This window comes from Oncorhynchus nerka, linkage group LG13, assembly GCF_034236695.1.
Source record: "Oncorhynchus nerka isolate Pitt River linkage group LG13, Oner_Uvic_2.0, whole genome shotgun sequence".
NCBI lineage: Eukaryota > Metazoa > Chordata > Actinopteri > Salmoniformes > Salmonidae > Oncorhynchus > Oncorhynchus nerka.
The window spans coordinates 82553944-82578095 of record NC_088408.1 but is presented as its reverse complement, the minus strand read 5'-3'; the positions used below and the strand labels follow the sequence as shown (position 1 = coordinate 82578095).

The 24152-nt window shown below is 42.3% G+C and overlaps 1 protein-coding gene across 5 annotated transcripts in view; it reads left to right on the top strand.

Annotated features, from left to right (window-relative positions):
- The window catches only part of LOC115140266 (netrin receptor UNC5D-like), a 273232-nt gene that overhangs the window by 172855 nt on the left and 76225 nt on the right, over window positions 1-24152 (top strand). For all 5 annotated transcript variants that reach the window (XM_029678536.2, XM_029678535.2, XM_029678532.2 and 2 more), the window contains exons 2-3: window positions 8455-8670; window positions 23811-23954. In XM_029678536.2, coding sequence (XP_029534396.2) covers window positions 8455-8670; window positions 23811-23954 — 360 coding nt within the window. The remainder of the gene's footprint in view (window positions 1-8454; window positions 8671-23810; window positions 23955-24152) is intronic.

Below are 24152 nucleotides of genomic sequence, written 5' to 3'. Positions count from 1 at the left end.
TAGGGATGCACGATATAATCTGAGAACATATCGGAATCGGCCAATATAAGCTAAAAATGCCAACATCGGTATCGGCCCGATGTCTAATTTAACGCCGATGTGCAAAACCGATGTCAAAGTTGACGTGCATACCTATATAACGTAGGTACATGACGTGCATACCTATATAACGTAGGTAGATGACGTGCATACCTATATAACGTAGGTAGATGACGTGCATACCTATATAATGTAGGTACATGACGTGCATACCTATGTCAGCTGTAAGGATTGAGCAGTCAAGAAGTTGAGCAGTCATTTGAAAGAGCTCAAAGGCGAAAGCCATTAATGCCAAGATAATGTAATTCATTGCCCTTGACAATCAACCGTTAACTGTCGTCGTAGGTGATGTTGGCTTTCGCGACTGGTTGAGCCCCGGTACATACTACCAAGTGCGCTATTTTTTTAGATGTTGGCCTACCGGAGTTACACAGTAATAGCGTCACTGCTATTACCTTCACAACATACTATGGAACTCTGTTTTGGTTTTTGTGTGTCAAAAAAGATACATGTCAAATAACACTCTTTGACAATAACACTATTTGTTGCATTAAATAAGCTTTTAATTTGACACGTCAAATAACACAGTTCTATTATAGAATGTTGTGTGTTCTGAATTTGCACGTGCAAGCCAAGCGCCACCACTACTATCAACAGCACTGTCAAAGCTGTACAAAAAAAGTCTGCAAACAAGAAAAACCGGCAACGAACAACGTGCTTACAATACCGCGTTGGTAATAAAGCATTATTTGTTTGACCGCAACTTCTGGGGTAGCTAGCATTAGCTTGGTACCTAGCTAGCAACAATACAACCAGCCTGAAAAAAATGACCTGTAGAAACTGCAGACATTTTCATTATTCTTAGCAATGATTTAGGAATCCTTGTGAGTAAGTATTAGCTAGGTGGCCACTTGTTGTTCACCTATGGAAATTTAACTTCAGTTCATGAAAATAAATAGCTAGCCAGTTACTTAACCCTGTTTCCCAAAGTTATAAGCAGCCAGCTAGCTTTATCTGGCTAGTGAGTCTCGACCAGACCTGGTTATGTGTTGTGAAGCTAGCCACAATAAGGATTAGTCACAATAGTGGCATTTGCGGTTTGCCTTCAAAATAAAAGTACTTATTTGAAAGGGATGCAGAAGGTTACAATTGGTGGAATCATGCCATATTTAGACTAGATCATGTTAAACAAGGTTGGAATGTGAAGCAACGAAAAGGTGTATGAGTCTACTCGGTGACACACACAAAACACAACTGTGAAGAGGTTATAAATATTAGCATTGCAGCTCCCCAGTCAGCCTATTGTGTGTATTGACAGTCATATTGCACTGTAAAGCTTCACCTAAGGACTGGGGATCAATTAAATGGGGTATCAGTCTACACAATACCCAATATATGTTTTCCAAAAAGTGACGAAAGCTCTTGTGTTCAATGATGAGCAGGGGTATGTTGCAATCCACAATAAGATGTGACATTATGGAATTGGTGATAGCTTTTTACTGTGGATGGTTTGTGTTGTACAGTTGCACAGAGCATGTCTCTATGAATTGGGAGATGTGTGGCTGCTGAGGGTCACAGCTGATCGTCTTCCTCTTCTGGTATTCATGAAAGCTATAACATACTTATACTGTATTATTTAGTCAATTGCTTTATATGATGGAGATTATCAAATCTTCATCTCACCATAATTTTTTGTTGAATTCATGAATGAATGGCTAACATTGAGTGGCTGCTGCCAACACACTGACTCAACTCCAGCCACTTTAATAATGGGAATTGATGGAAAATGATGTAAAATATATCACTAGCCACTTTAAACAATGCTACCTAATATAATGTTCCCTACATTATTCATCTCATATGTATACATATATACTGTACTCTATATCATCTACTGCATCCTTATGTAATACATGTATCACTAGCCACTTTAACTATGCCACTTTGTTTACATACTCATCTCATATGTATATACTGCACTCAATACCATCTACTGTATCTTGCCTATGCCGCTCTGTACCATCACTCATTCATATATCTTTATGTACATATTCTTTATCCCCTTACACTTGTGTCTATAAGGTAGTAGTTTTGGAATTGTTAGCTAGATTACTTGTTGGTTATTACTGCATTGTCGGAACTAGAAGCACAAGCATTTCGCTACACTCGCATTAACATCTGCTAACCATGTGTATGTGACAAATAAAATTTGATTTGATTTGAATGAACATAACGTTTAGGAAACTGATATAATTCAGTAGGTAATTGTCTGAATTTACTATATTTTTTATGTTGTAGTAGTAGGCCTACATAGGGATGTTAAACAAAACAACAATCTAAATGTGCTGTCCACTTTGGACACATGCTAAGGGGAGCCATTGCAAGCTATCTAGCTAACGTTACAAGCACAAATTAAAGCAGGAAGCACCAGTGACTCGGTCTATAAAAAAGTGGTCAGATGAAGCAGATGCTATACCACAGGACTGTTTTGCTATCACAGACTGGAACATGTTCTGGGATTTTTCCGATGACATTGAGGAATACACCACATCAGTCACTGGCTTTATCAATAAGTGCATTGAAGACGTTGTCCCCACAGTGAGTGTACGTACATACCCCAACCAGAAGCCATGGATTACAGGCAACATTCGCACTGAGCTAAAGGGTAGAGCTGCCGCTTTCAAGGTGCGGGACTCTAACCCGAAAGCTTACAAGAAATCCCGCTATGCCCTGCGACGAACCATCAAACAGGCAAAGTGTCAATACAGGGCTAAGATTGAATCATACTACACCGGCTCCGACGCTCGTCGGATGTGGCAGGGCTTGGAAACTATTACAGATTACAAAGGGAAGCACAGTCGCGAGCTGCCCAGTGACACGAGCCTACCAGACAAGCTAAATCACTTCTATGCTCGCTTCGAGGCAAGAAACACTGAGGCATGCATGAGAGCATCAGCTGTTCCGGACGACTGTGTGATCACGCTGTCCATAGCCGACGTGAGTACATGTACTGACCAACTGGCAGGTGTCTTAACTGACATTTTCAACATGTCCCTGATTGAGTCTGTAATACCAACATGTTTCAAGCAGACCACCATAGTCCCTGTGCCCAAGAACACAAAGGCAACCTGCCTAAATGACTACAGACCCGTAGCACTCACGTCCGTAGCCATGAAGTGCTTTGAAAGGCTGGTAATGGCTCACATCAATACCATTATCCCAGAAACCCTAGACCCACTCCAATTTGCATATCGCCCAAACAGATCCACAGATGATGCATTTTCACTCCACACTGCCCTTTCCCACCTGGACAAAAGGAACACCTATGTGAGAATGCTATTCATTGACTACAGCTCAGTGTTCAACACCATAGTACCCTCAAATCTCATCACCAAACTAAGAAACCTGGGACAAAACACCTCCCTCTGCAACTGGATCCTGGATTTCCTGACGGGCCGCCCCCAGGTGATGAGGGTCGGTAGCAACACATCTGCCACTCTGATCCTCAACACTGGAGCTCCACAGGGGTGCGTGCTCAGTCCCCTCCTGTACTCCCTGTTCACCCACGACTGCATGGCCAGGCAAGACTCCAACACCATCATTAAGTTTGCAGATGACACAACAGTGGTAGGCCTGATCTCCGACAATGACGAGACAGCCTATAGGGAGGGGGTCAGAGACCTGGCCATGTGGTGCCAGAATAACAACCTATCCCTCAACGTAACCAAGACTAAGGAGATGATTACGGACTACAGGAAAAAGAGCACCAAGCACGCCCCCATTCTCATTGACGGGGCTGTAGTAGAGCAGGTTGAGAGCTTCAAGTTCCTTGGTGTCCACATCAACAACAAACTAGAATGTTCCAAACACACCAAGACAGTCGTGAAGAGGGCACGACAAAGCCTATTCCCCCTCAGGAAACTAAAAAGATTTGGCATGGATCCTGAGATCCTCAAAAGGTTCTACAGCTGCAACATCGAGAGCATCCTGACCGGTTGCATCATTGCCTGGTATGGCAATTGCTCAGCCTCTGACCTGAAGGCACTTCAGAGGGTAGTGCGTACAGCCCAGTACATCACTGGGGCAAAGCTGCCTGTCATCCAGGACCTCTACACCAGGCGGTACCAGAGGAAGGCCCTAAAAATTGTCATAGACCCCAGCCACCCCTGTCACAGACTGTTCTCTCTACTACCGCATGGCAAGCGGTACCGGAGTGCCAAGTCTAGGACAAAAATCAAATCAAATCAAATTTATTCAAATAGCCCTTCGTACATCAGCTGATATCTCAAAGTGCTGTACAGAAACCCAGCCTAAAACCCCAAACAGCAAGCAATGCAGGTGTAGAAGCACGGTGGCTAGGAAAAACTCCCTAGAAAGGCCAAAACCTAGGAAGAAACCTAGAGAGGAACCAGGCTATGTGGGGTGACCAGTCCTCTTCTGGCTGTGCCGGGTGGAGATTATAACAGAACATGGCCAAGATGTTCAAATGTTCATAAATTACCAGCATGGTCCAATAATAATAAGGCAGAACAGTTGAAACTGGAGCAGCAGCACGGCCAGGTGGACTGGGGACAGCAAGGAGTCATCATGTCAGGTAGTCCTGAGGCATGGTCCTAGGGCTCAGGTCCTCCGAGAGAGAGAAAGAAAGAGAGAATTAGAGAGAGCACACTTAAATTCACACAGGACACCGAAAAGGACAGGAGAAGTACTCCAGATATAACAAACTGACCCTAGCCCCCCAACACATAAACTACTGCAGCATAAATACTGGAGGCTGAGACAGGCTTCTCAACAGTTTTTACCCCCAAGCCATAAGACTCCTGAACAGGTACCTGGACTATTTGCATTGAGTGCCCCCCCCAATCCCTCTTTTTTTTTACTGCCACTCTGTTCATCATATATGCGTAGTCACTATAACCATACCTACATATACACACTACCTCAATAAGCTTGACTAACCAGTGTCTGTATATAGCCTTGCTACTCTTATTTTCAAATGTCTTTTTACTGTTGTTTTATATATTTACTTACCTACACACACACACAAACACACACACATACCTTTTTTTTGCACTATTGGTTAGAGCCTGTAAGTAAGCATTTCACTGTAAGGTCTACACCTGTTGTATTTGGCACACGTGACAAATACACTTTGATTTGATTTGTGTAAGTTCCAATACATTACCTCACGTTAGCTAGCTAGCTCACACAGCAATAATTAAATTCTTACCTATCTTTATGGGACTTCATATGTCTGACAAAGTTTGAGGGTTTTGCAATTTCATCATTGATTTTGGACCCACATGTTTTACAAACTGCAGCCATTTTTTTCCCCACCACCACATAGTCTTTGAAACCGAATGCAACGATTTTTGGGAACTGATCCAGATGATGCCATGATGATTACAGACTCAGTCAATGTCTCTTTCAATTGACGAACTAGCGTCAGAGATACTATATATAATGATGAGATGTACTCCTCCCTTGACATTGGGAGTTGTTGTCCCGAAGGCGGGAAGGCAGGCGGTCTGCTTATCATTCTGCTTATTGCTCTGCATGTCACTGTATTCATGCGTGGACAGATTTTAACGGGAGTGGACCCTCTCGCTTTGCCTCTTTTTCTCTGCTAGCGTTGACAGATAGTTTGAGTGACAGTGAGAAATGTCCAATTAGAGTTGAGTGTTTGCCCACTCCCACCCACTGGGTGCGCGTAGAGAGGTCTGTGAAGCTTGGTTGTCTAATATCAGAAGGTGATGGTAGAGGAGGTTAGAGAATGAGAGGAGTGTGATGCCCTTTAGGGATGGGGAAATCTAAACAAGTCTCCCGGGTCTTTCGAGTCATCGAAGTTGAGTGGAAACATTTGAGTCCACATCTCTGTAAAAGGGGGATTCTCTATACACTTGTCAATGGTGGATGAAAAGGATTATGATAGTTTTGCCATAACTCACCATTCTAAAAATGACCTGCAAACTAAGCTGAGGAGTGAAGGTAGGCTTGGTTTGACACCACCACAGGCCGAGGTGTTCATTCATACTAGAAAGAGTTTAACTGAGGAAGACTACCCTCTATGAGGACACAGCTTGCAGTATCCATAGACACAACATGTACTTACTTCCCAACTTGTTGTGATACATGGATAAGGAGCTAAAAGGCTGTGGGGGGATATCACAAGAGTGAATTTTGGGATTTTCCACTCATGTGCTGTATAAAAATAGTTAAAGATTTCGTCACATTGTGTTCTCTTTTTTGATGCTAGAAAAAAACGGCTGCCTGAAAAGGAGACAAGCAAAGGCATCAGTAAAATAGAAATTAACAATCTGTCTGGAATCTATTTTACAGAGGATGTGTCATTATTGGCACCCCTGCCCTTCTGGTTTGGAGTAAGGAATTAATTATACAAGTTGTATATCCCCTTCCTCCTCATATCCACCTCCCGTAGCAGAAATAACATCATTTAATCTTCTTCTGCTTGAAACAATTTTCAATTTGTCACTCATAGATCTGGGAAGATTACGAGTTAGTGTCTCTTTTCTGCTTGCCTGATTCTTTATGTCATACCTACATTGTCACTTGTTTTTTAAGGTCCTTTTTTAGGTCTGTTTAGGAAATCTATGGTCAAAAGCATGATTTATTTATTCATTGTGAAAATACATGCTTGGATTCATTCATGTACTCAACAACATAACAATGTGAAAGAAGACTGAAAAATATGAAGAGTAAAAAAAAACAGCAGTGGAAGAATAGTTTTTTTTTCAAGCTTTTTGAACACGACAGAACGGAATAGAACAGAATAGTTACATACTTGTTTTGCCCAGAGTTTACTCTTATACTTCAATGCATTCATTTCTTTGTCAAAACTAAGGCAACCTATACATTTGTATTTTTCCATTTATAAAATACCTATTTAGTGCTCAAGGCCTTTATGACTGCAGTCAATAACGACAGAATTTTCTTGGCAAACTGTGCGCGACAAATCCTGAGATTGTTGTCAAAATGACCTTCCAAATCTTCAAAAGTCCAGGGTAATTTCTGAAAGTATGAACCCCAATCTGGCCTTATGTAATTGAGTCCTGTACTCCAAAGTTTGGATGTATGTTTACACTATAATCTGTTTTTTGGTGAGTGCACCGTAGCGTTCATTGATTTGTCTGTTAGCCATGACCACATTTGTGGGAGGTGGTGGTAGAAAGTGGGGCTGGGTGATTAGATTTCAGTGGACAAAATTGGATTTGATGGTGGGACATAATAGCTTTCATGGGCTTTTACAGTACATCTCTGAATGGCTTAACCATATTGTCCTTGATGGGATTGAGGTTTAATTCTGGGATTTGCTCAGCGATGACGTCCTGTTCCTCCTTATTGTTCTGGGCCCAGGAGTAGAGAGCTGTTCTGAACTAGAGGCTTCACATGAAGAGTCCAGAACTTTGCCCAAAATGACACCCTATCCCCTTTATAGTCCATAGGACCCTGGTCAAGTATACTGCACTATAATGGGAATACTGTGAAGGGGAAACAGTACGGTGCAATTTGGGAATGCATCCAAGATCTGTCTTGAACTAAAATCCCATCTAATATTGTGTAGCCTTGTTGTTAGATCAATGTTTCCCTCTCTATTAAATCAATGAGGTACTCTATGACAGTCAAACCTGTTCCAGCTGCTTTCTGAACTGACTTGAAGGAATAACCTGATATGAATTGTGCTAAAGTAGGGACATATTGGGCATTTTGGCATCTTCACAAAGACATTCTTTGCACAAAGAGGAGGGTTTGCGGCGGAGATAAGATGCAGTCAGGCTCAACAGTCACAGTATGGGTAATCAGTCCTCTCCCAATGCCTCTGCTTGGTGGTCTATTCTGATTACATTCATCGACAAATTGCTCTGAAAAGACGGATATCGACTAGAGTGGAAGAGAATTGCTTAAATTGTTCTCCTTTGTATTCTTCTTTTCTGACGATGTTAACTTGTGAAGAATGAGAAACATTGTCACTCCGCAGAGAATTACAGATTTTCAATATGAACATGGGGAGAATAGTGAATCCAAAGTATTGCCTCGGTATGTGAAAGATCAATTGTTCCTATAGACCCCAAGTTAACAGTGACACTTTTTTGCCTCTTTGAGAAACAATTTTTCCAGGCATCATTTAATTCTAGGACACATCATAGAAGAGTAGTTTGAATTACTTTCCTTTAGCTCAAAATGCTAGCGAAAAGCTTAACATATCTATCAGCGCTAGGTTTTGTTTTCAAAATCAGTCATGGTCACCCAGAAGAACACTGCATTGGTTGCTCTTTGAGGATTTAGGCTGCAAATCCATAAAGCACCTTGTGACAACTGCTGATCTGAAAAGGGGTTAGTTAAATAAATGTATTTGATTGGTTAGTTCAATCAATCAATCTGTCTTTCTCTTTGCAGGAGCCACAGGTGACATCCTGCCAGACTCCCTACCGTCAGTCCCAGGTACCCTGCCTCACTTCATGAAGGAGCCAGAAGATGCCTACATCATCAAGAGCAACCCAATCAAGCTGCTCTGTCGGGCTGTGCCCGCACTGCAGATCTTCTTCAAGTGTAATGGAGAATGGGTGCACCAGAATGAACATGTGTCCCGGGAGTACATGGATCAGAACACTGGTAAGAATCCATAGAGATCCTATAGTCCAAGGGTATTCAAATCCTACCCTGGAGGTCTGGACTGGAGCACTGCTGGTTTTCTGTTACCTGATAATTCATTGCACCTATTGTGTCCCACGTCTAAATCGGTCCCTGATTAGAGGGGAAGAATGAAAAAAAAGCAGTGGAACTGGCTTCTAGGTCCAGGGTTGAATTTGAGGGCTATGATCCCATAGATATGCTATTTTCTGTAGTTCTATGTAATTTAATAATTAATACGTGTAAGATGCATAATTTCTATCGCCTCCCAGTCTAACTACTGCATAGTGAGAGGGAATATGGATTCACTGTGACCATGTGTGGGATCATGGGCTTTGCAATCAGCACTGCATATTTGTTTGGGGAAACTATATTATGACATTGTGTGATTAAGATCATCTTTGACTTGATACAGTAAGGTACATTTAGCTAACATATTGTTACTACAGATACTTTTCAGTCTATAGGCAGCTGTCTTTTTTTAAGTTTCCAAAGACAGTTAAAGTTAAGCAACAATTAGGCTGATATCCGAAAACATTTAATATATTTTTTATTACATAATTCTATCCGTCACCCGAAACCTGAAAAAAACACTCCAACTTGCCCTCATAATGTCAACAGGTAATTTGTGAAGTTGTGTTGAAGATATCATGTAGTGTGATATAAAGGAGATGGTATGTTCAGCCCAATTAAACCCCATCAGGCTGGTGTCAGAGAGGGACGTGCAGAACAGCCCAGGTCTGTGTCACAAATGGCACCCTATTTCCTATATAGTGCACTACTTTTGAGCAGGGCCCATAGTGCACTATGTAGGGAATAGGGTGCAATTTTGGATGCAAACTATAAAGCAGTTTGTGTTGATTAGAAGCCTTCACTTTAGTTCTTTTTCCTGAAGGGATTTCTGGGAGAACACAACTGATGTGACACCTCGTCTGGAATGTGCTCTGATTAGTGGCTTCTCAAAAGCGGAAAGAGTCTTTCTGGTATTCATGAAGGTCCCTCTGCAGGAAAGCCTGTTTAATTGCTTCTGGGAGTTCATTATTGTGTGATTGCTGTTCTGTGAAATTGTTGTGTGACTGATAATGGGGGAAATGAAAGTCAGAACTTTGATTATTTTTGCTCTGTGTGAGTCAGGAAGTTCATGGGAAAAGTATTAGGGAAAAGTTCACTGTTTTGGTTTTATGTTACATCCAATGGTTGTTAGCAAGCCAGCAGCCACTGCTGGCTTGCTTCTGAAGCTAAGCAGGATTGGTCCTGGTCAGTTCCTGGATGGGAGACCAGATGCTGCTGGAAGTGGTGTTGGAGGGCCAGTAGGACGCACTCTTTTTTCTGGTCTAAAAAATAACCCAATTCCCCAGGGCAGTATTTGGGGACACTGCCCTGTGTAGGGTGCCGTCTTTCGGATGGGATGTTAAACGGGTGTCCTGACTCTCTGAGGTCATTAAAGATCCCATGGCACTTATCGTAGGGGTGTTAACCCTGGTGTCCTGGTTAAATTCCCAATCTGGCCCTCAAACCATCATGGTCACCTAATAATCCCCAGTTTACAATTGGCTCATTAATCCCCCTCCTCTCCCCTGTAACTATTCCCCAGGTTGTTGCTGCAAATGAGAACATGTTCTCAGTCAACTTACCTGGTAAAATAATGGATAAATAAATAAATAAATAAAAAAGAGGCAAGCTAATTCATTTATTTCAGAGATCAGAATGGAGCATTATCTAACAACAACAACAACAAGTGAAGTGCCTGATGTTCTGTTTTAAGTGGTAGGAGGGCTGTGAGCCAAAAATACAGTTGAAGTCGAAAGTTTACATACACTTTAGCCAAATACATTTCAACTCAGTTTTTCCACAATTCTTGACATTTAATCCAAGTAAAAATTCCCTGTTTTAGGTCAGTTATGATCACCACTTTATTTTAAGAATGTAAAATGTCAGAATAATAGTAGAGATAATGATTTATTTCAGTTTTTATTTCTTTCATCACATCCCCAGTGGGTCAGACGTTCACATACAGTCAATTAGTATTTGGTAGCATTGCCTTTAAATTGTTTAACTTGGGTCAAACGTTTTGGGTAGCCTTCCACAAGCTTCCCACAATAAGTTGGGTGAATTTTGGCCCATTCCTCCTGACAGAGCTGGTGTAACTGAGTCAGGTTTGTAGGTCTCCTTGCTCACACACGCTTTTTCAGTTCTGCCCTCAACTTTTCCATAGGATTGAGGTCAGAGCTTTGTGATGGCCACTCCAATACCTTGACTTTTTTGTCCTTAAGCCATTTTTCCACAACTTTGGAAGTATGCTTGGGGTTATTTTCCATTTGGAAGACCCATTTGAGACCAAGCTTTAACTTCCTGACTGATGTCTTGAGATGTTGCTTTAATATATCCACATAATTTGTCCTCATGATGCCATCTATTTTGTGAAGTGCACCAGTCCCTCCTGCAGCAAAGCACTCCCACAACATGATTCTGCCACCCCGTGCTTCCCCGGTTGGGATGGTGTTCTTTGGCTTGCAAGCATCCCCCTTTTTCCTCCAAACAAAACGATGGTCATTATGGCCAAAAGGTTCTATTTTTGATTCATCAGACCAGAGGATATTTCTCCAAAAAGTACGATATTTGTCCCCATGTGCAGTTGCAAACCGTAGTCTGGCTTTTTTATGGTGGTTTTGGAGCAGTGGCTTCTTCCTTGCTGAGCGGCCTTTCAGGTTATGTCGATATAGGACTCGTTTTACTGTGGATGTAGGTACTTTTGTACCTGTTTCCTACAGCATCTTCACAAGGTCCTTTGCTGTTGTTCTGGGCTTTATTGCACTTTTCGCACCAAAGTACGTTCATCTCTAGGAGACAGAACACTTCTCCTTCCTGAGCAGTATGACGGCTGTATGGGCCCATGGTGTTTATACTTGCTTAATATTGTACAGATGAACGTGGTACCTTCAGGCGTTTGAAAATTGTTCCCAAGGATGAACCAGACTTGTGGAGGTCTACAATTTCTTTCTGAGGTCAAGCAAAGATGCACTGAGTTTGAAGGTAGGCCTTCAAATACATCCACAGGTACACCTCCAATTGACTCAAATTATGTAAATTAGCCTATCAGAAGCTTCTAAAGCCATGACATCATTTTCTGGAATTTTCCAAGCTGTTTAAAACTACTTGTGTCATGCACAAAGTAGATGTCTTAACCGATTTGCCAAAACTATAGTTTGTTAACAATACATTTGTGGAGTGGTTGAAAAACGAGTTTTAATGACTCCAACCTAAGTGTTTGTAAACTTCCCACTTCAACGGTATGTTGCTAAATGAGGAATTATTGTCATCAAATTCAATTATTTTGTTTTTTAAGTGGATACCATGAGCTCCAAACCAAGCACTGTATTTTAATAATTGTATGTAAATTACCAGAATAATGCGAATGGCACCCATTGCCCTGCGATTGGAGGAAAAAGGTTGTTGTAATGAGAGGTTCAAATATCTGTATATGTAGAGGGTCTGACAACCTTTTGACCAATTAATGTCTGTTAACTCTACAGTAAAGTTCCTCGCTAAACCCATGGGGTAAATCGTTGTCATGTTAACAGTACCATAATGGCTCGTATTGCTTATTTCATAAGGTTAGAAACTTGATTTTATCCTTTTAATTTCATAGTGCCAACGTGTTGTTTTCCTACTGTAAAGGAAGTATAGTCTTTGAACCCGGAGTAGGTCAGGTCTGATGTAGGCTTTGAAAGCAGTTTTGTATTCATTACCTCAGTTCATACTTGTTCAGCTCATCTGCATTCTCAAGTGGATAACCGTCTGCTCGCTGAGCTCCCTCCAGACGGAGCCACCGCCTCCCCACATGGTACTTAACCTAACACATTATCTACACTCTCTCACTACGCAATTTCACAGATTCTGATTCAAGAACGCCCGGTGTTAAAAAATAAAAGTTCATCCTTTTTACCTCGCTCTGCCTTTAAGCTATATCCGGGGAACAATTATTAACTTTTTACCATCTCCTGCACTTAACCGCCTGCGGTGTTGCCTTGCCTAGGCTGTTAAACCAATGGGTTCTGCATCAGAAGGAGACCCGAGTGGATTTGCAATTAAAAGAGCCTGGCTGAGATTGTCCTGTCCTCACCCCACGCCCGGCCTGCTGCAAAGCCTGCTAGCTTTATATCAGCACTAAACTCATAACTACCATTGATAACAACATGCTCAACACTGCTTTGTCCTGCCTTGGTAATGGACAGCCAAATTGTGTATTGGATTAGGCCAAGCTAATCAAAGCAGCAGATCTATGATGAATTGGATGTTATTGATTAGGACATGGGTCTTCAATGCCACCAAGAGCACCATGATGATAACATCTCTTATTTACCAAACCGGCTGATGAATCACAGCCACAGATAAGAGGCGCTACAATGCCCTTGAGTTAACCAGACTGAGGCACAGGGAGGAGAGGGGAGCTCAGAGGAGAAGAGGAGAGGAGGGGAAGAGGGAAGAAGGAGCAGAATGGAGAGTGGAGAGAGGAATGGGGGAGTGGAGAGTGGAGAGTGGAGAGCAGAGAGCGGAGAGGGCAGGGGAGGGGAGGGTTGAGGACAGTGGAGGGAAGAAGGAGCAGAATGGAGAGAAGAGAGAGGAATGGGGAAGTGGAGAGTGGAGAGCGGAGAGGGCAGGGGAGGGTTGAGGACAGTGGAGGGAAGAAGGAGCAGAATGGAGAGAGCAGAGAGGAATGGGGGAGTGGAGAGTGGAGAGCGGAGAGGGCAGGGGAGGGTTGAGGACAGTGGAGGGAAGAAGGAGCAGAATGGAGAGAGCAGAGAGGAATGGGGGAGTGGAGAGTGGAGAGCGGAGAGGGCAGGGGAGGGTTGAGGACAGTGGAGGGAAGAAGGAGCAGAATGGAGAGAGGAGAGAGGAATGGGGGAGTGGAGAGTGGAGAGTGGAGAGCGGAGAGCGGAGAGGGCAGGGGAGGGTTGAGGACATTAGAGGGAAGAAGGAGCAGAATGGAGAGAGGAGAGAGGAATGGGGGAGTGGAGAGTGGAGAGTGGAGAGCGGAGAGGGCAGGGGAGGGTTGAGGACAGTGGAGGGAAGAAGCTCAGATTTGGTCACAGACTAAAGACAGCCAGTGTGTTGAAGTAGTAAGCTGAGAATGTACTGTCACTCAGTGCTGCTCATGGAACTTTTCCTTTCTATTAACCTTCCTACCTCTTAGGAAAATCAACTTATCTGGCACAATTTGTCCATGATTAAATGTCTATGGTAATATGAGCAGCAGTGAGAATTCAGTTCAGACTGCAATGGTGTTTTAAACCATGGTATGGAGTGTGTTGACTAGAGATAACCACAGACAGCTGTGCTGAGACCTCTGGAATGAGGCAGGGTATTGTCAACCTGTCAGTAATTGATTTTTGATAGGGTCAACATGTCTATACATAATTGAACAGTGGAGAGATTACTGTGGAAAAGCATGTCACAGTGGCCTCCGATTTACATCGAGTGCTGCAAGCGATAACGTGTTCTTATGGATTTAAATTGGATAAATTATTGGATTGGCGTGCTCTCTCCATATTTACATGAGCCTTTTGCTTAGTTCCCTATATTAATTCCCTATTTTTGTCAATGGCTTACCACTAAGAGTGGAGAGCATTGTCATCTTGAAGACCTTACTGCTTCAATGAATTAGGGAAATATGCACCAAGTTCCGTGTCAGGGAAACATTGGTCCCCAGGGTGTTTGTTTGGTGGAAACTGGTCCACTCCCTCACATATGTCTGAGACTAGCGAATCATCACTTGTCTCACAGGGTTACCGTCCCAAATGAAACCCTATTTAGTGCACTACATTTGACCAGGAGCAATAGGGCTCTGCTCAAAAGTAGTGCACTATATAGACAATAGGGTGCTCCCGAGTGGCGCAGCGGTCTAAGGCACTGCATCTCAGTGCAAGAGGTGTCACTACAGTCCCTGGTTTGAATTCAGGCTGTATCACTTCTGGCTGTGATTGAGAGTCCCATAGGGCGACGCACAATTGGCCCAGCGTCGTCCGGGTATGGCCAGGGTAGACTGTCATTGTAAATAAGAATTTGTTCTTAACTGACTTGCCTAGTTAAATAAAGGTTAAATCAAAAATAAAGATTTGGGACACCGTTACAGGCACTTTGTACTGGAGGAGGGAGGGATCTACAAGGAGGACATATCCTCAATGCTGATTAGTTAAAGCAGCCTGTGTAGCTATGTATACAAATTCATTACAAACGAAAAGCTGAAATGTCTTGAGTCAATAAGTGAACATTTGCTTAACAAGTCACATAATAAGTTGCATGGACTCACTCTGTGCAATACTAGTGTTTAACATGATTTTTGAATGACTACCTCATCGCTGTACTCTGCACATACAATTATCTGTAAGGTCCCTCAGTCGGGAAATTAATTCCAAACAAAGATTAAACTACAAAGATCAGGGAGGGTTTCCAATGCCTCGCAAAAGGGCACCTATTGGTAGGTGGGTAAAAACGAAAAAAGCAACCATTGAATATCCCTTTGAGCATGGTGAAGTTATTATTAGGCTTTGGATGGTGTATCAGTACACCCAGTCACTACAAAGATATAGGCGTCCTTCCTAACTCGGTTGCCGGAGAGGAAGGAAACTGCTCAGGGATTTCACCATGAAGCCAGTGGTGACTTTAAAACAGTTACAGAGTGTAATGGCTGTGATAGGAGAAAACTCAGGATGGATCAACAACATTGTAGTTACTCCGCAATACTAACCTAAATGACAGAGGAAAAGAAGGAAGCCTGTACAGAATAAAAAAATATTCAAAAAAATGCATCCTGTTTGCAATAAGGTACTGAAGTAAACTTCAAAACATTTTGAAAATAAATTAACTTTATGTCCTGAATACAAAGTGTTATGTTTGGGGTAAATCCAACACATCACTGAGTATTGTACCACTCTTCATATTTTCAAGCATGGTGGTGGCTGCATCATGTTATAGGTATGCTTGTCATCGGCAAGGACTAGGGAGTTTTGTTGTTGATAGAAAGAAACGGAATAGAGCTAAGCACAGGCAAAATCCTGGAGATAAACCTGGTTCATTCTGCTTTCCAACAGACACTGGGAGATTAATCCACTTTTCAGCAGGAAAATAACCTAAAACACAAGGACAAATCTACACTGGCATTGCTTACTAAGATGACATTGAATGTTCTAGAGTGATCTAGCTAAATTTGACTTAAATTTACTTGAAAGTTTATGGCAAAACTTTAAAATGGCTGTCTAGCAATGATCAACAACCAACTTTACAGAGCTTGAAGAATTGTTAAAATAATATTGTGCAAATGTTGTACAATCCAGGTCTGCAAAGTTCTTAGAGATTTATCCAGAAAGACACACAGCTGTAATTGCTGTAAAAGGTGATTCATACATGTATTGACTCAGGGGTGTGAGTACTTGTGTAAATGAGATATTTCTGTATTTCATTGCCAATAAATGTTCTTTCTAAAACAGGTTTTCACTTTGTCATTATGTGGCATTGTGTGTGATCACATTTTAATTCCGGCTGTAAAACAACAAAATGTCGAATAAGTCAAGGGGTATGAATACTTCCTGATGGCACTGTAAGTATTTATGACGTTATGGATGGACTGCTCCTTTGTATTTGTATTTATTATGTATCACTGTTAGCTGTTGCCAAGGCAGCAGCTACTCTTCCTGTGGTCCAGCAACATTAAGGCAGTTATATACCATTTAAAATATTACATGACATTACATTTCATAACACTTTTCACAACACATTAAGTGTGTTCCCTCTGGCCACTACTCTACAACCACATATCTACAATACAACATCCATGTGTATGTGTGTGTAGAGTGTGTATCTTATCATGTGTGTGCCTGTGCCCGTGTATGCCTCTTAAAAGTCCCCTCTCTGTTCCATAAGATGTATTTGTATCAGTTTTTTTACTGATTCTACTGCTTGCATCAGTTACCTGATGTGGAATAGAGTTCCATGATGCTGTTAAGATCTATGCTTCCCACTACCATCTTTTGTGTTTTTAATTAAGTTAGAAACCTTAGTTGCTACATTAATTGTTTTACTTATACATTAATTATACCCATGGATTCTTGAAGAAATTAAGTTATTAACTGTCATACCCCCATCAAAACCCTAAATATAACCTTGTTTTATTCCAATGTTTGTAAACAATGTAAATCTGAACAAACACTTTATGGCCTCCACATGGTTAAAACTATAATTTTGATATCATGGATGGTCAGTCCTTGCATCCATAGTTCTGTCTATGAACGGTTACATTTGACCAAAACAGAGGCAGGGTGTCTGCTTTGTTATTGTTTAAATTAAAGATTCTAGCTTTAACCTAGTTTAAATCTCCTTCCTTATCAGGTGTAAATAGTCGATATGCTGAAGGGAATCACACACAAATGGGCCCCATATAGACCCATATATTCCATTAGGATTCAATGCCCACGGATTGGAGAAAAATCACTGACCTTTCTTGTTGAGTCTGTGCATAGTGAATGTTATCGTTGGTGAGCAGTGAGCAGACAAAGTCGTTGCTGTCTCCTACATAGATTGGAGGCACATGGAGAGTGGCAGGTCCTGGCCGGTCTGGGCACTATGGGGGAAGAGAGGCCTGAGAATAGCAGATAAACAACCCCGGTGGTCACACACACACACACACCTGCCAGGAAACCCGGCTGCGTCTAATTCCCTGACCATGTTACCTTCCCTCTGTCCTTGTTCACTTCCCTTCATGGAACTCACTGAGACAACTGGGTTGGTGAAAGCAATAGCTCCGCTAGCACCTAGTTTTACACCATATTAGTTTCACATAATATCCAGTCTTGTCAGATCAGTGAAGGAGTGTAAATGAGGGCAGATGGAAGGGAGCACATTTCTTGAATGAGACACAGGAGAGTCCAGGGGAACAACAGCATACAGGCAGCATACAGGCAGAACACAGGCAGCATACAAGCTGCAAACATTCAGTGGCACTATGTTTCCCCTCAGCACAGGCCTTAGCCTCACCACACACTCAACCCTCCTACATCAGGAGTGTTGCAATGCTTTTGCCACTCTGTAATGTCCACTAAAGTGAGGATTGATGTTATCTTTGCCCCATGGTTCCTTCGTGACTCCGTTAATGGGGTTGTTAACTGAATGTGCCCAGACAATACAATACACCTCACACACATACCGCACTTGTATATCATAGGCTCCTTAGAGGGGGGAAATACATTTTGCCTCAGGTTTCAACTAGTCCGGCGCCGGTGGGTTGTGTTGTAAATGTCTACTTTTTTTATCACAGAAAAAGGAGCTTTACCTTTTTTGTTTGGATTACTATTCTGTTTTGACTTCCATGTCAGGCAGGATGTATTGGGGTCTGTGTTATACAGAGAGGTCTGAAATTATTGACACCCTTGATAAAGATGAGCAGAAATGACTGAATAAAATAAATAATTCAAATACTGAGATATATTGTAATTAAAATACTGAGCTATCCACTGATGTGTGTGGCCAGAGTTCTATTTTAATGTCATTTGGACCAAAGCACCGGTTCCAATCCAAGTGCCAACTCAAACTTCATGCGTTTGTTGGACGACTTGAAAATAGAGTTCTTTACCACACACACCTATGAAACCCTTCTTCCATCGCCAACAGACAACAGTATGATATTGCTTATTGCTTTCCTTATCTACGCACAGATGGAGACAAAACCCAACATGCAAACTTCTCTTCCAATATTTCCTGTATGGGTGGGTGAGGTTTTAGTTATCTTTCCCCTATTGCAGTACAATGCCTTTTTTTTAATAGGTTTACTTGCCGTTAGTGGTCTGTGTTTATTTTTCCAGACTTTTGATCTAATTTAAATAGGATATTATTTTGTGAAGATGTATAGAAGAGACTTGGCTCTGTCAGTGTAGTTGGCCGTATAATTAAAGAGTTAAACAGTGAACATTGGGCCTAATTGATGTGGCAGACAAAGGCCTCGTCTGGATATACTGTAGCTGCCTCTCTCTGCAGCGGGACATGAAAATGGAGCATTGTCAAGTAAATATATCCCCAAATGCAGGTGAACATTCTGTAACTAAATATTTTGTCTAGTAGATATGTTTGTTAGTGTGTGTGTTCGTGTCTGTGGGCTGAGAATAAAGGGTATATGATTTCATAATAGATGTTCTGTATTAATTATGCGATAAGTGCCTGTCATTGTTTTAGATGGGCCTTTTTTAGAGCAGTACCTGCCTTTAATGATCATCATTTATCTGTGGTGACATGACTGTGCTAATGCTGTTTCTCTCCTCAGCTGAGAGATGTTTTGTCCTTAATTGCACTCAGTGTTCACATGTACCATAGCTGCCTTGGTAGTCTGGGATACTCACTTGCATGCACCTCACACATCCACCCACCCACCTACCTACACACACACACAATCAACCTCACTGCAGTAAGTCAGAACTACTTAAAGTGCAACTGAATGCAAAATATAGACACTGTGGCATTGATATTACTAAAACGTTTATTCAAGTGCCAAAATGAAATAAAAAGTCTAAGTAAGATCATTTGGGTCATAAAGTCAGTATTTTCTAAAACAGTTTTGTGAGATTTGTTTAACTGAGGTCGCCATGACTTAAATGAGGGTTAGGTTTTGATTCCAATCCTGCCCACACGTGACCACTGCCTGGCAGAGTTTAATCATGGTTGGCAATAATCAAATCATCCTGATCACAGCTGCCCGGTTCGCTGCAGTGAAAGCTATCAATTGCTCACCAGAATCAACCTACAACCCACCCATTTATTTAGAGACAGTCTGATTTATTTAGAAAACAAATGATACAAGACATTGTCGCAAATGTTATGTTGAAAGAATAAGAGTTTTTTTCTAAACGGCTTGGGTTTTCTCCAACTAAAACATCCTCACACTCGTGAGCTAATCTTGGCATGACACACACAACTTTCATTCAAAGATGGCTATATTTAGAAAGCAGGAAATGCATTACGAGCGAAGCATGGGATTCCCTGACCAATCACGTTCACACTGTCAAGATGGACAAAAAACATTACTGCCTGGATACGATATAGAAAACATAACACACCCATATCAAGCCACACCGCCAAGACACATCTAGTTCCTGTTAATGAGCAACGGAAAAGCGCAGGTGGAATCGGTAAGTTGAGCCCCTCTTTAATGTGGCAAATATTGATGAAGGTTCAAATGATTGCTGTAAGATATGGTCAAATACATCACCATACTTCTCTCTCATTTATGTGATCAACACTTATTGAAAGCAACAAGATTTCCACACATCCAGTTTTTAAGCCAACCCTCCCTTGTTAACAACTTGAGCAGGAGGCAGAAAGCCTGGTGTTGACAGAGGCCAGTAACAGGCTCTCTGAGGGTGGGAGGAAGTGTTAAAAGGGAATGCTCATTGGAGACATCAACATGCTAGCACACTGTGCAGGTGAAGTAGTGATGGCTAGTGCACTCCAGAGGACCTTTGACTTTGTACTACCCACCACCAAAGAGCCTTCCAGGGGATTCTGGTAGGGAAGTGTAGCTCGGGGCTTCTTTCCAACTGCACCGCAGGGAAACTCAGACCTGCAGGAGAGTAGGAGGCAGGCATTGATGGGAATTGTAGTGGTTTGAAACACTACAGATAATTGTCTATGTAGAACATATTATGAAGAATAATCAGGTTTTTGAGCCAATGCAAGCCATGTGCCAGTATACAGATATAACCTTGTTCCAAATCTCACCTGTTTTTTCACGATGATCCAAGCCCTCTGAAATTTAAGTGGGATCCGGCCTCTCCCTATGCCATTCCTGTTGTCCAACTCAATAGGCTGAGCCATGGCAAGGCCATAGGGAGAGTGGATTAGCCTTGCCTTGTCCCCTCCAACTAGGCTCACACCACCTTAACCTCCATTCTCATTTTAAAAAAGCCAATAGCCATGGCTTAAGTCTCTCTCTCTCTCTCTCTCTCTGAATAATTCTGCCTTTTGGATGACTTAGTCACTGGGAGAGCCACTTGGATAAAGAATAAAGTGGGGTGGAAGAAATCAGAGGTTTAGTTTAATAAGTCCTGTCAATGGTGTTCTGCCTGTAAACAAATAGGGGTGACAGATGACAGAGTGCCGAAGCTCGGGTCTGTCTCTCAGGCACACCACCTGTCCCGGACTGTTAGTCCTCAAGGAAATGTGCCCCTCGGAGAGATGCCGGAGAGTGCAGGACCTGCCAGCTTCCATTAGCATATTGCTCACAGTGTTTCTTTTTTGGGGGGGATTATGTGCAGTCATTAGTCATGATTTTCTCTCCTGTCTCTTCACCCCCACTCTGTCAATTGCCATATCTCTGCAGGGGAATTCTGAATTATGTTTGTCTCACTAAGTGAAGTGCTGGTTGGCTGTAGTGGTGGTTTTTTGTTCATCTCCAGAGTGGCATGCTCCACGTGTTCCAGTAGAATTCAAATTTGTTTGGAGGATAGCAGGGGACCGAGTTCCAACAACATTTTTGCTGTAAAATCTGTTTGGAGACTAACAGGCAGCTGAGGTTGTTTGTTATCATCCATACACTACTTTCCTCACAGCCTCAACATAATGTAGACTAGCTGATTTAGTTCTTAGTGGCATGATTGTTCCTATACATACAGCTTACCTTTAAATATGTATCTTGTTCTGTATCTTCAAGCAACAGCATTAATCTAGGGACATGTTCCTGCTGCTATTCAGCGTGGTGTTTAATTATTATGTATTCAAAAGTCTGAAATGCAGTACATGGTGTGCTGGTGTGACTGCCAATGAGCATGTTAGAATAGGCTGCATTTATTGTTGTGTGCAGGAGAGGAAACCCAGAGGAGAGGACGGGGTGGTGAGAGACTAGAGTTATGTCCCAAATGGCACCCTATTGCCTAGTGCACTGTATAGTTCACTAGGTAATAGCCCATACTGCCCTCGTTAATAGTAGTTCACTGTGTAAGAAATAGGGCGCCATTTGGCACGCAGCCTAGATTGGTATTTTTCTGTCCCAAGCCTCACACGTTACATCTTTTCTCTAATCCTATGTTTGGGAGGGCTGCAGGCTATGGAGGCTCTGAAAAGGAGGAAAGAAAACACATGACAGGTCCCTAAGCCCATGGCTCAGTTAAAAATGGAAGCCTTTATCAATACAGAACTATATAACAGGTCTGCAAAGATTTCAGCTGGGGAGGTTTATGTTGCGACGCTAAGAGGATTTCAGAGGGAGACTCCATTGGTTCGGACATGCTTTAATGTGCTTGTTCTAAAAATGTACTAGGTTTGAATTGTGCTTGCTATGCTTGTGTAACTATGGTTCATGCTAGGGGTACTCAACTCTTACCCTACGAGGTCCGGAGCCTGCTGGTTCTCTGTTCTACCTGAAATTTAAACCACCTGGTGTTCCAGGTCTAAAGCGGGCCCTGATTAGAGGGGAACCATGAAAAAATGCAGTGGAACTAGCTTGGAGGTCCAGTTGATTTTGAAAGGGTTTATACTATGTGTTATTGTGTCAGGGTAACCTTTATTTATTTACCCCTTTTTTGTGATATCCAATTGGTAATTATAGTCTTGTCCAATCGCTGCAACTCCTGTACAGACTCTGGAAAGGCAAAGGTCGAGAGCCATGCGTCCTCCGAAACACAACCCTACTAAGCTGCACTGCTTCTTGCTTAACCCGGAAGCCAACCGCACCAATGTGTCGGAGGAACTAGCAACCGAGTCAGCATAAGGACATCCTGGCCGGCCAAACCCTCCCCTAACTCGGACTACGCTGCGACACAGCCCGGGATCGAACCTGAATCTGTAGTGACGCCTTTAGCACTGTGATGCAGCGCCTTAGATTGCTGCGCCACTCGGGAGGCTGTCAGGGTAACTGTTACATCAGCGTTTTCCAAACCCAGTCTTCCAGTACCCCCAACAGTACATATTTGTGTTGTGGCCCCAGACAAACACACCTGAATCTAATTGCCAACTAATCATCAAGCCCTTGACAAGTTGAATTGGGTATTTTTGTCCGGGGCTACAACAAAAATGTGTGCTGTTGCGGGTGCTGGAGGACCGTAGTTGGGAAACACTGCTGTACATATAATATTATTTTTGAAGCAGGTCTGATGTGAAGCTTGTTAGTGGGGATGATGATGCTCAAGCCGAGGTTCTCCCAACCCTCTCCTCAGGGAACACCTGATTAACTGGCACATCTGATTTAATTAGTCAACTTATCCACAAGCCTTTGACTAATTTAATCAGGTGTGCCAGTTTAGGTTTAAAACTAAAATATTAAATGGCTTGGGAGGGGGGTAGAGGAGACCCTGCTCCAACCAACTTTTTTTGTTAGCAGTATTAGGCATTACACACAACAGAGAGAGTCTTGGAAGGCTGCCTATTTCATCTGTTATGCACTTTCAATATCCAAGCAGAGAGCCAGAGGACAGGGAGAACAGAATCACATTAGGCACTCACTGATTGGGGCAAAGTGTCAGGCCTCCTAAAAGCCGAATGTATTTTTACCACATTATTGATTAGTACTACCAGACAGCTATGTGTATAGTAAATATTTGATCCAGTCCCATCCCACTCCCTTAAAGATCTCTCAACAACAGTTAGGGCACTCTAAGGACTCCAAGGACTGAGAACCAGAGGTCCTGTATATGTTCTTGGTACATTGTTTCTTTCTCCAAATAACACTTAATCCAGACAGTAACTTCACTTACTGGCTGTTTCTTTATTTAAATAACACTTAATCCAGACAGTAACATCACTTACTGGCTGTCTCTTTATTAAAAATAAAAAAAACAGTTGATCCAGACAGTATAATCACTTACTGGCTGTGTTTTTGTTAAACAACACTTTAATCAGACAGTAACATCACTTACTGGCTGTTTCTTTCTGCAAAGAACATTTGAACCAGACAGTTAAATCACTTACTGGCTGTTTCATTATTTAAATAACACTTGATCCAGACAGTAAAATTACTTACAGATGTCTCTTTATTTAAATAACAGTCGATCCAGACAGTAACATCACTTACTGGCAGTTTCTTTATTTAAATAACACTTGATCCAGACAGTAACTTCACTTACTGGCTGTTTCTTTCCCCCATGCAGGGCTGAAGGTGCGTGAGGTGTTGATCAACGTGTCCCGTCAACAGGTGGAGGACTTCCACGGCCCAGAGGACTACTGGTGTCTGTGTGTGGCCTGGAGCCACCTGGGCACCTCCAAGAGCCGCAAGGCCACGGTCCACATCGCATGTGAGTAGCCTACTACCGTATTGTATCACCCATAGTAGTTTTTCCCAATCCTATTCCTGAGGACCCAAAGGGGTGTTTTTGTCTAGCACTTTATTCTTGATTCAACTAACCAACTCATCAAGCCTTTAGTTTAATCAGGTGGGTTAATGTTAGAGCAAAAACTAAAATGTGCACTCTTTTTGGTCCCCAGGACCAGGA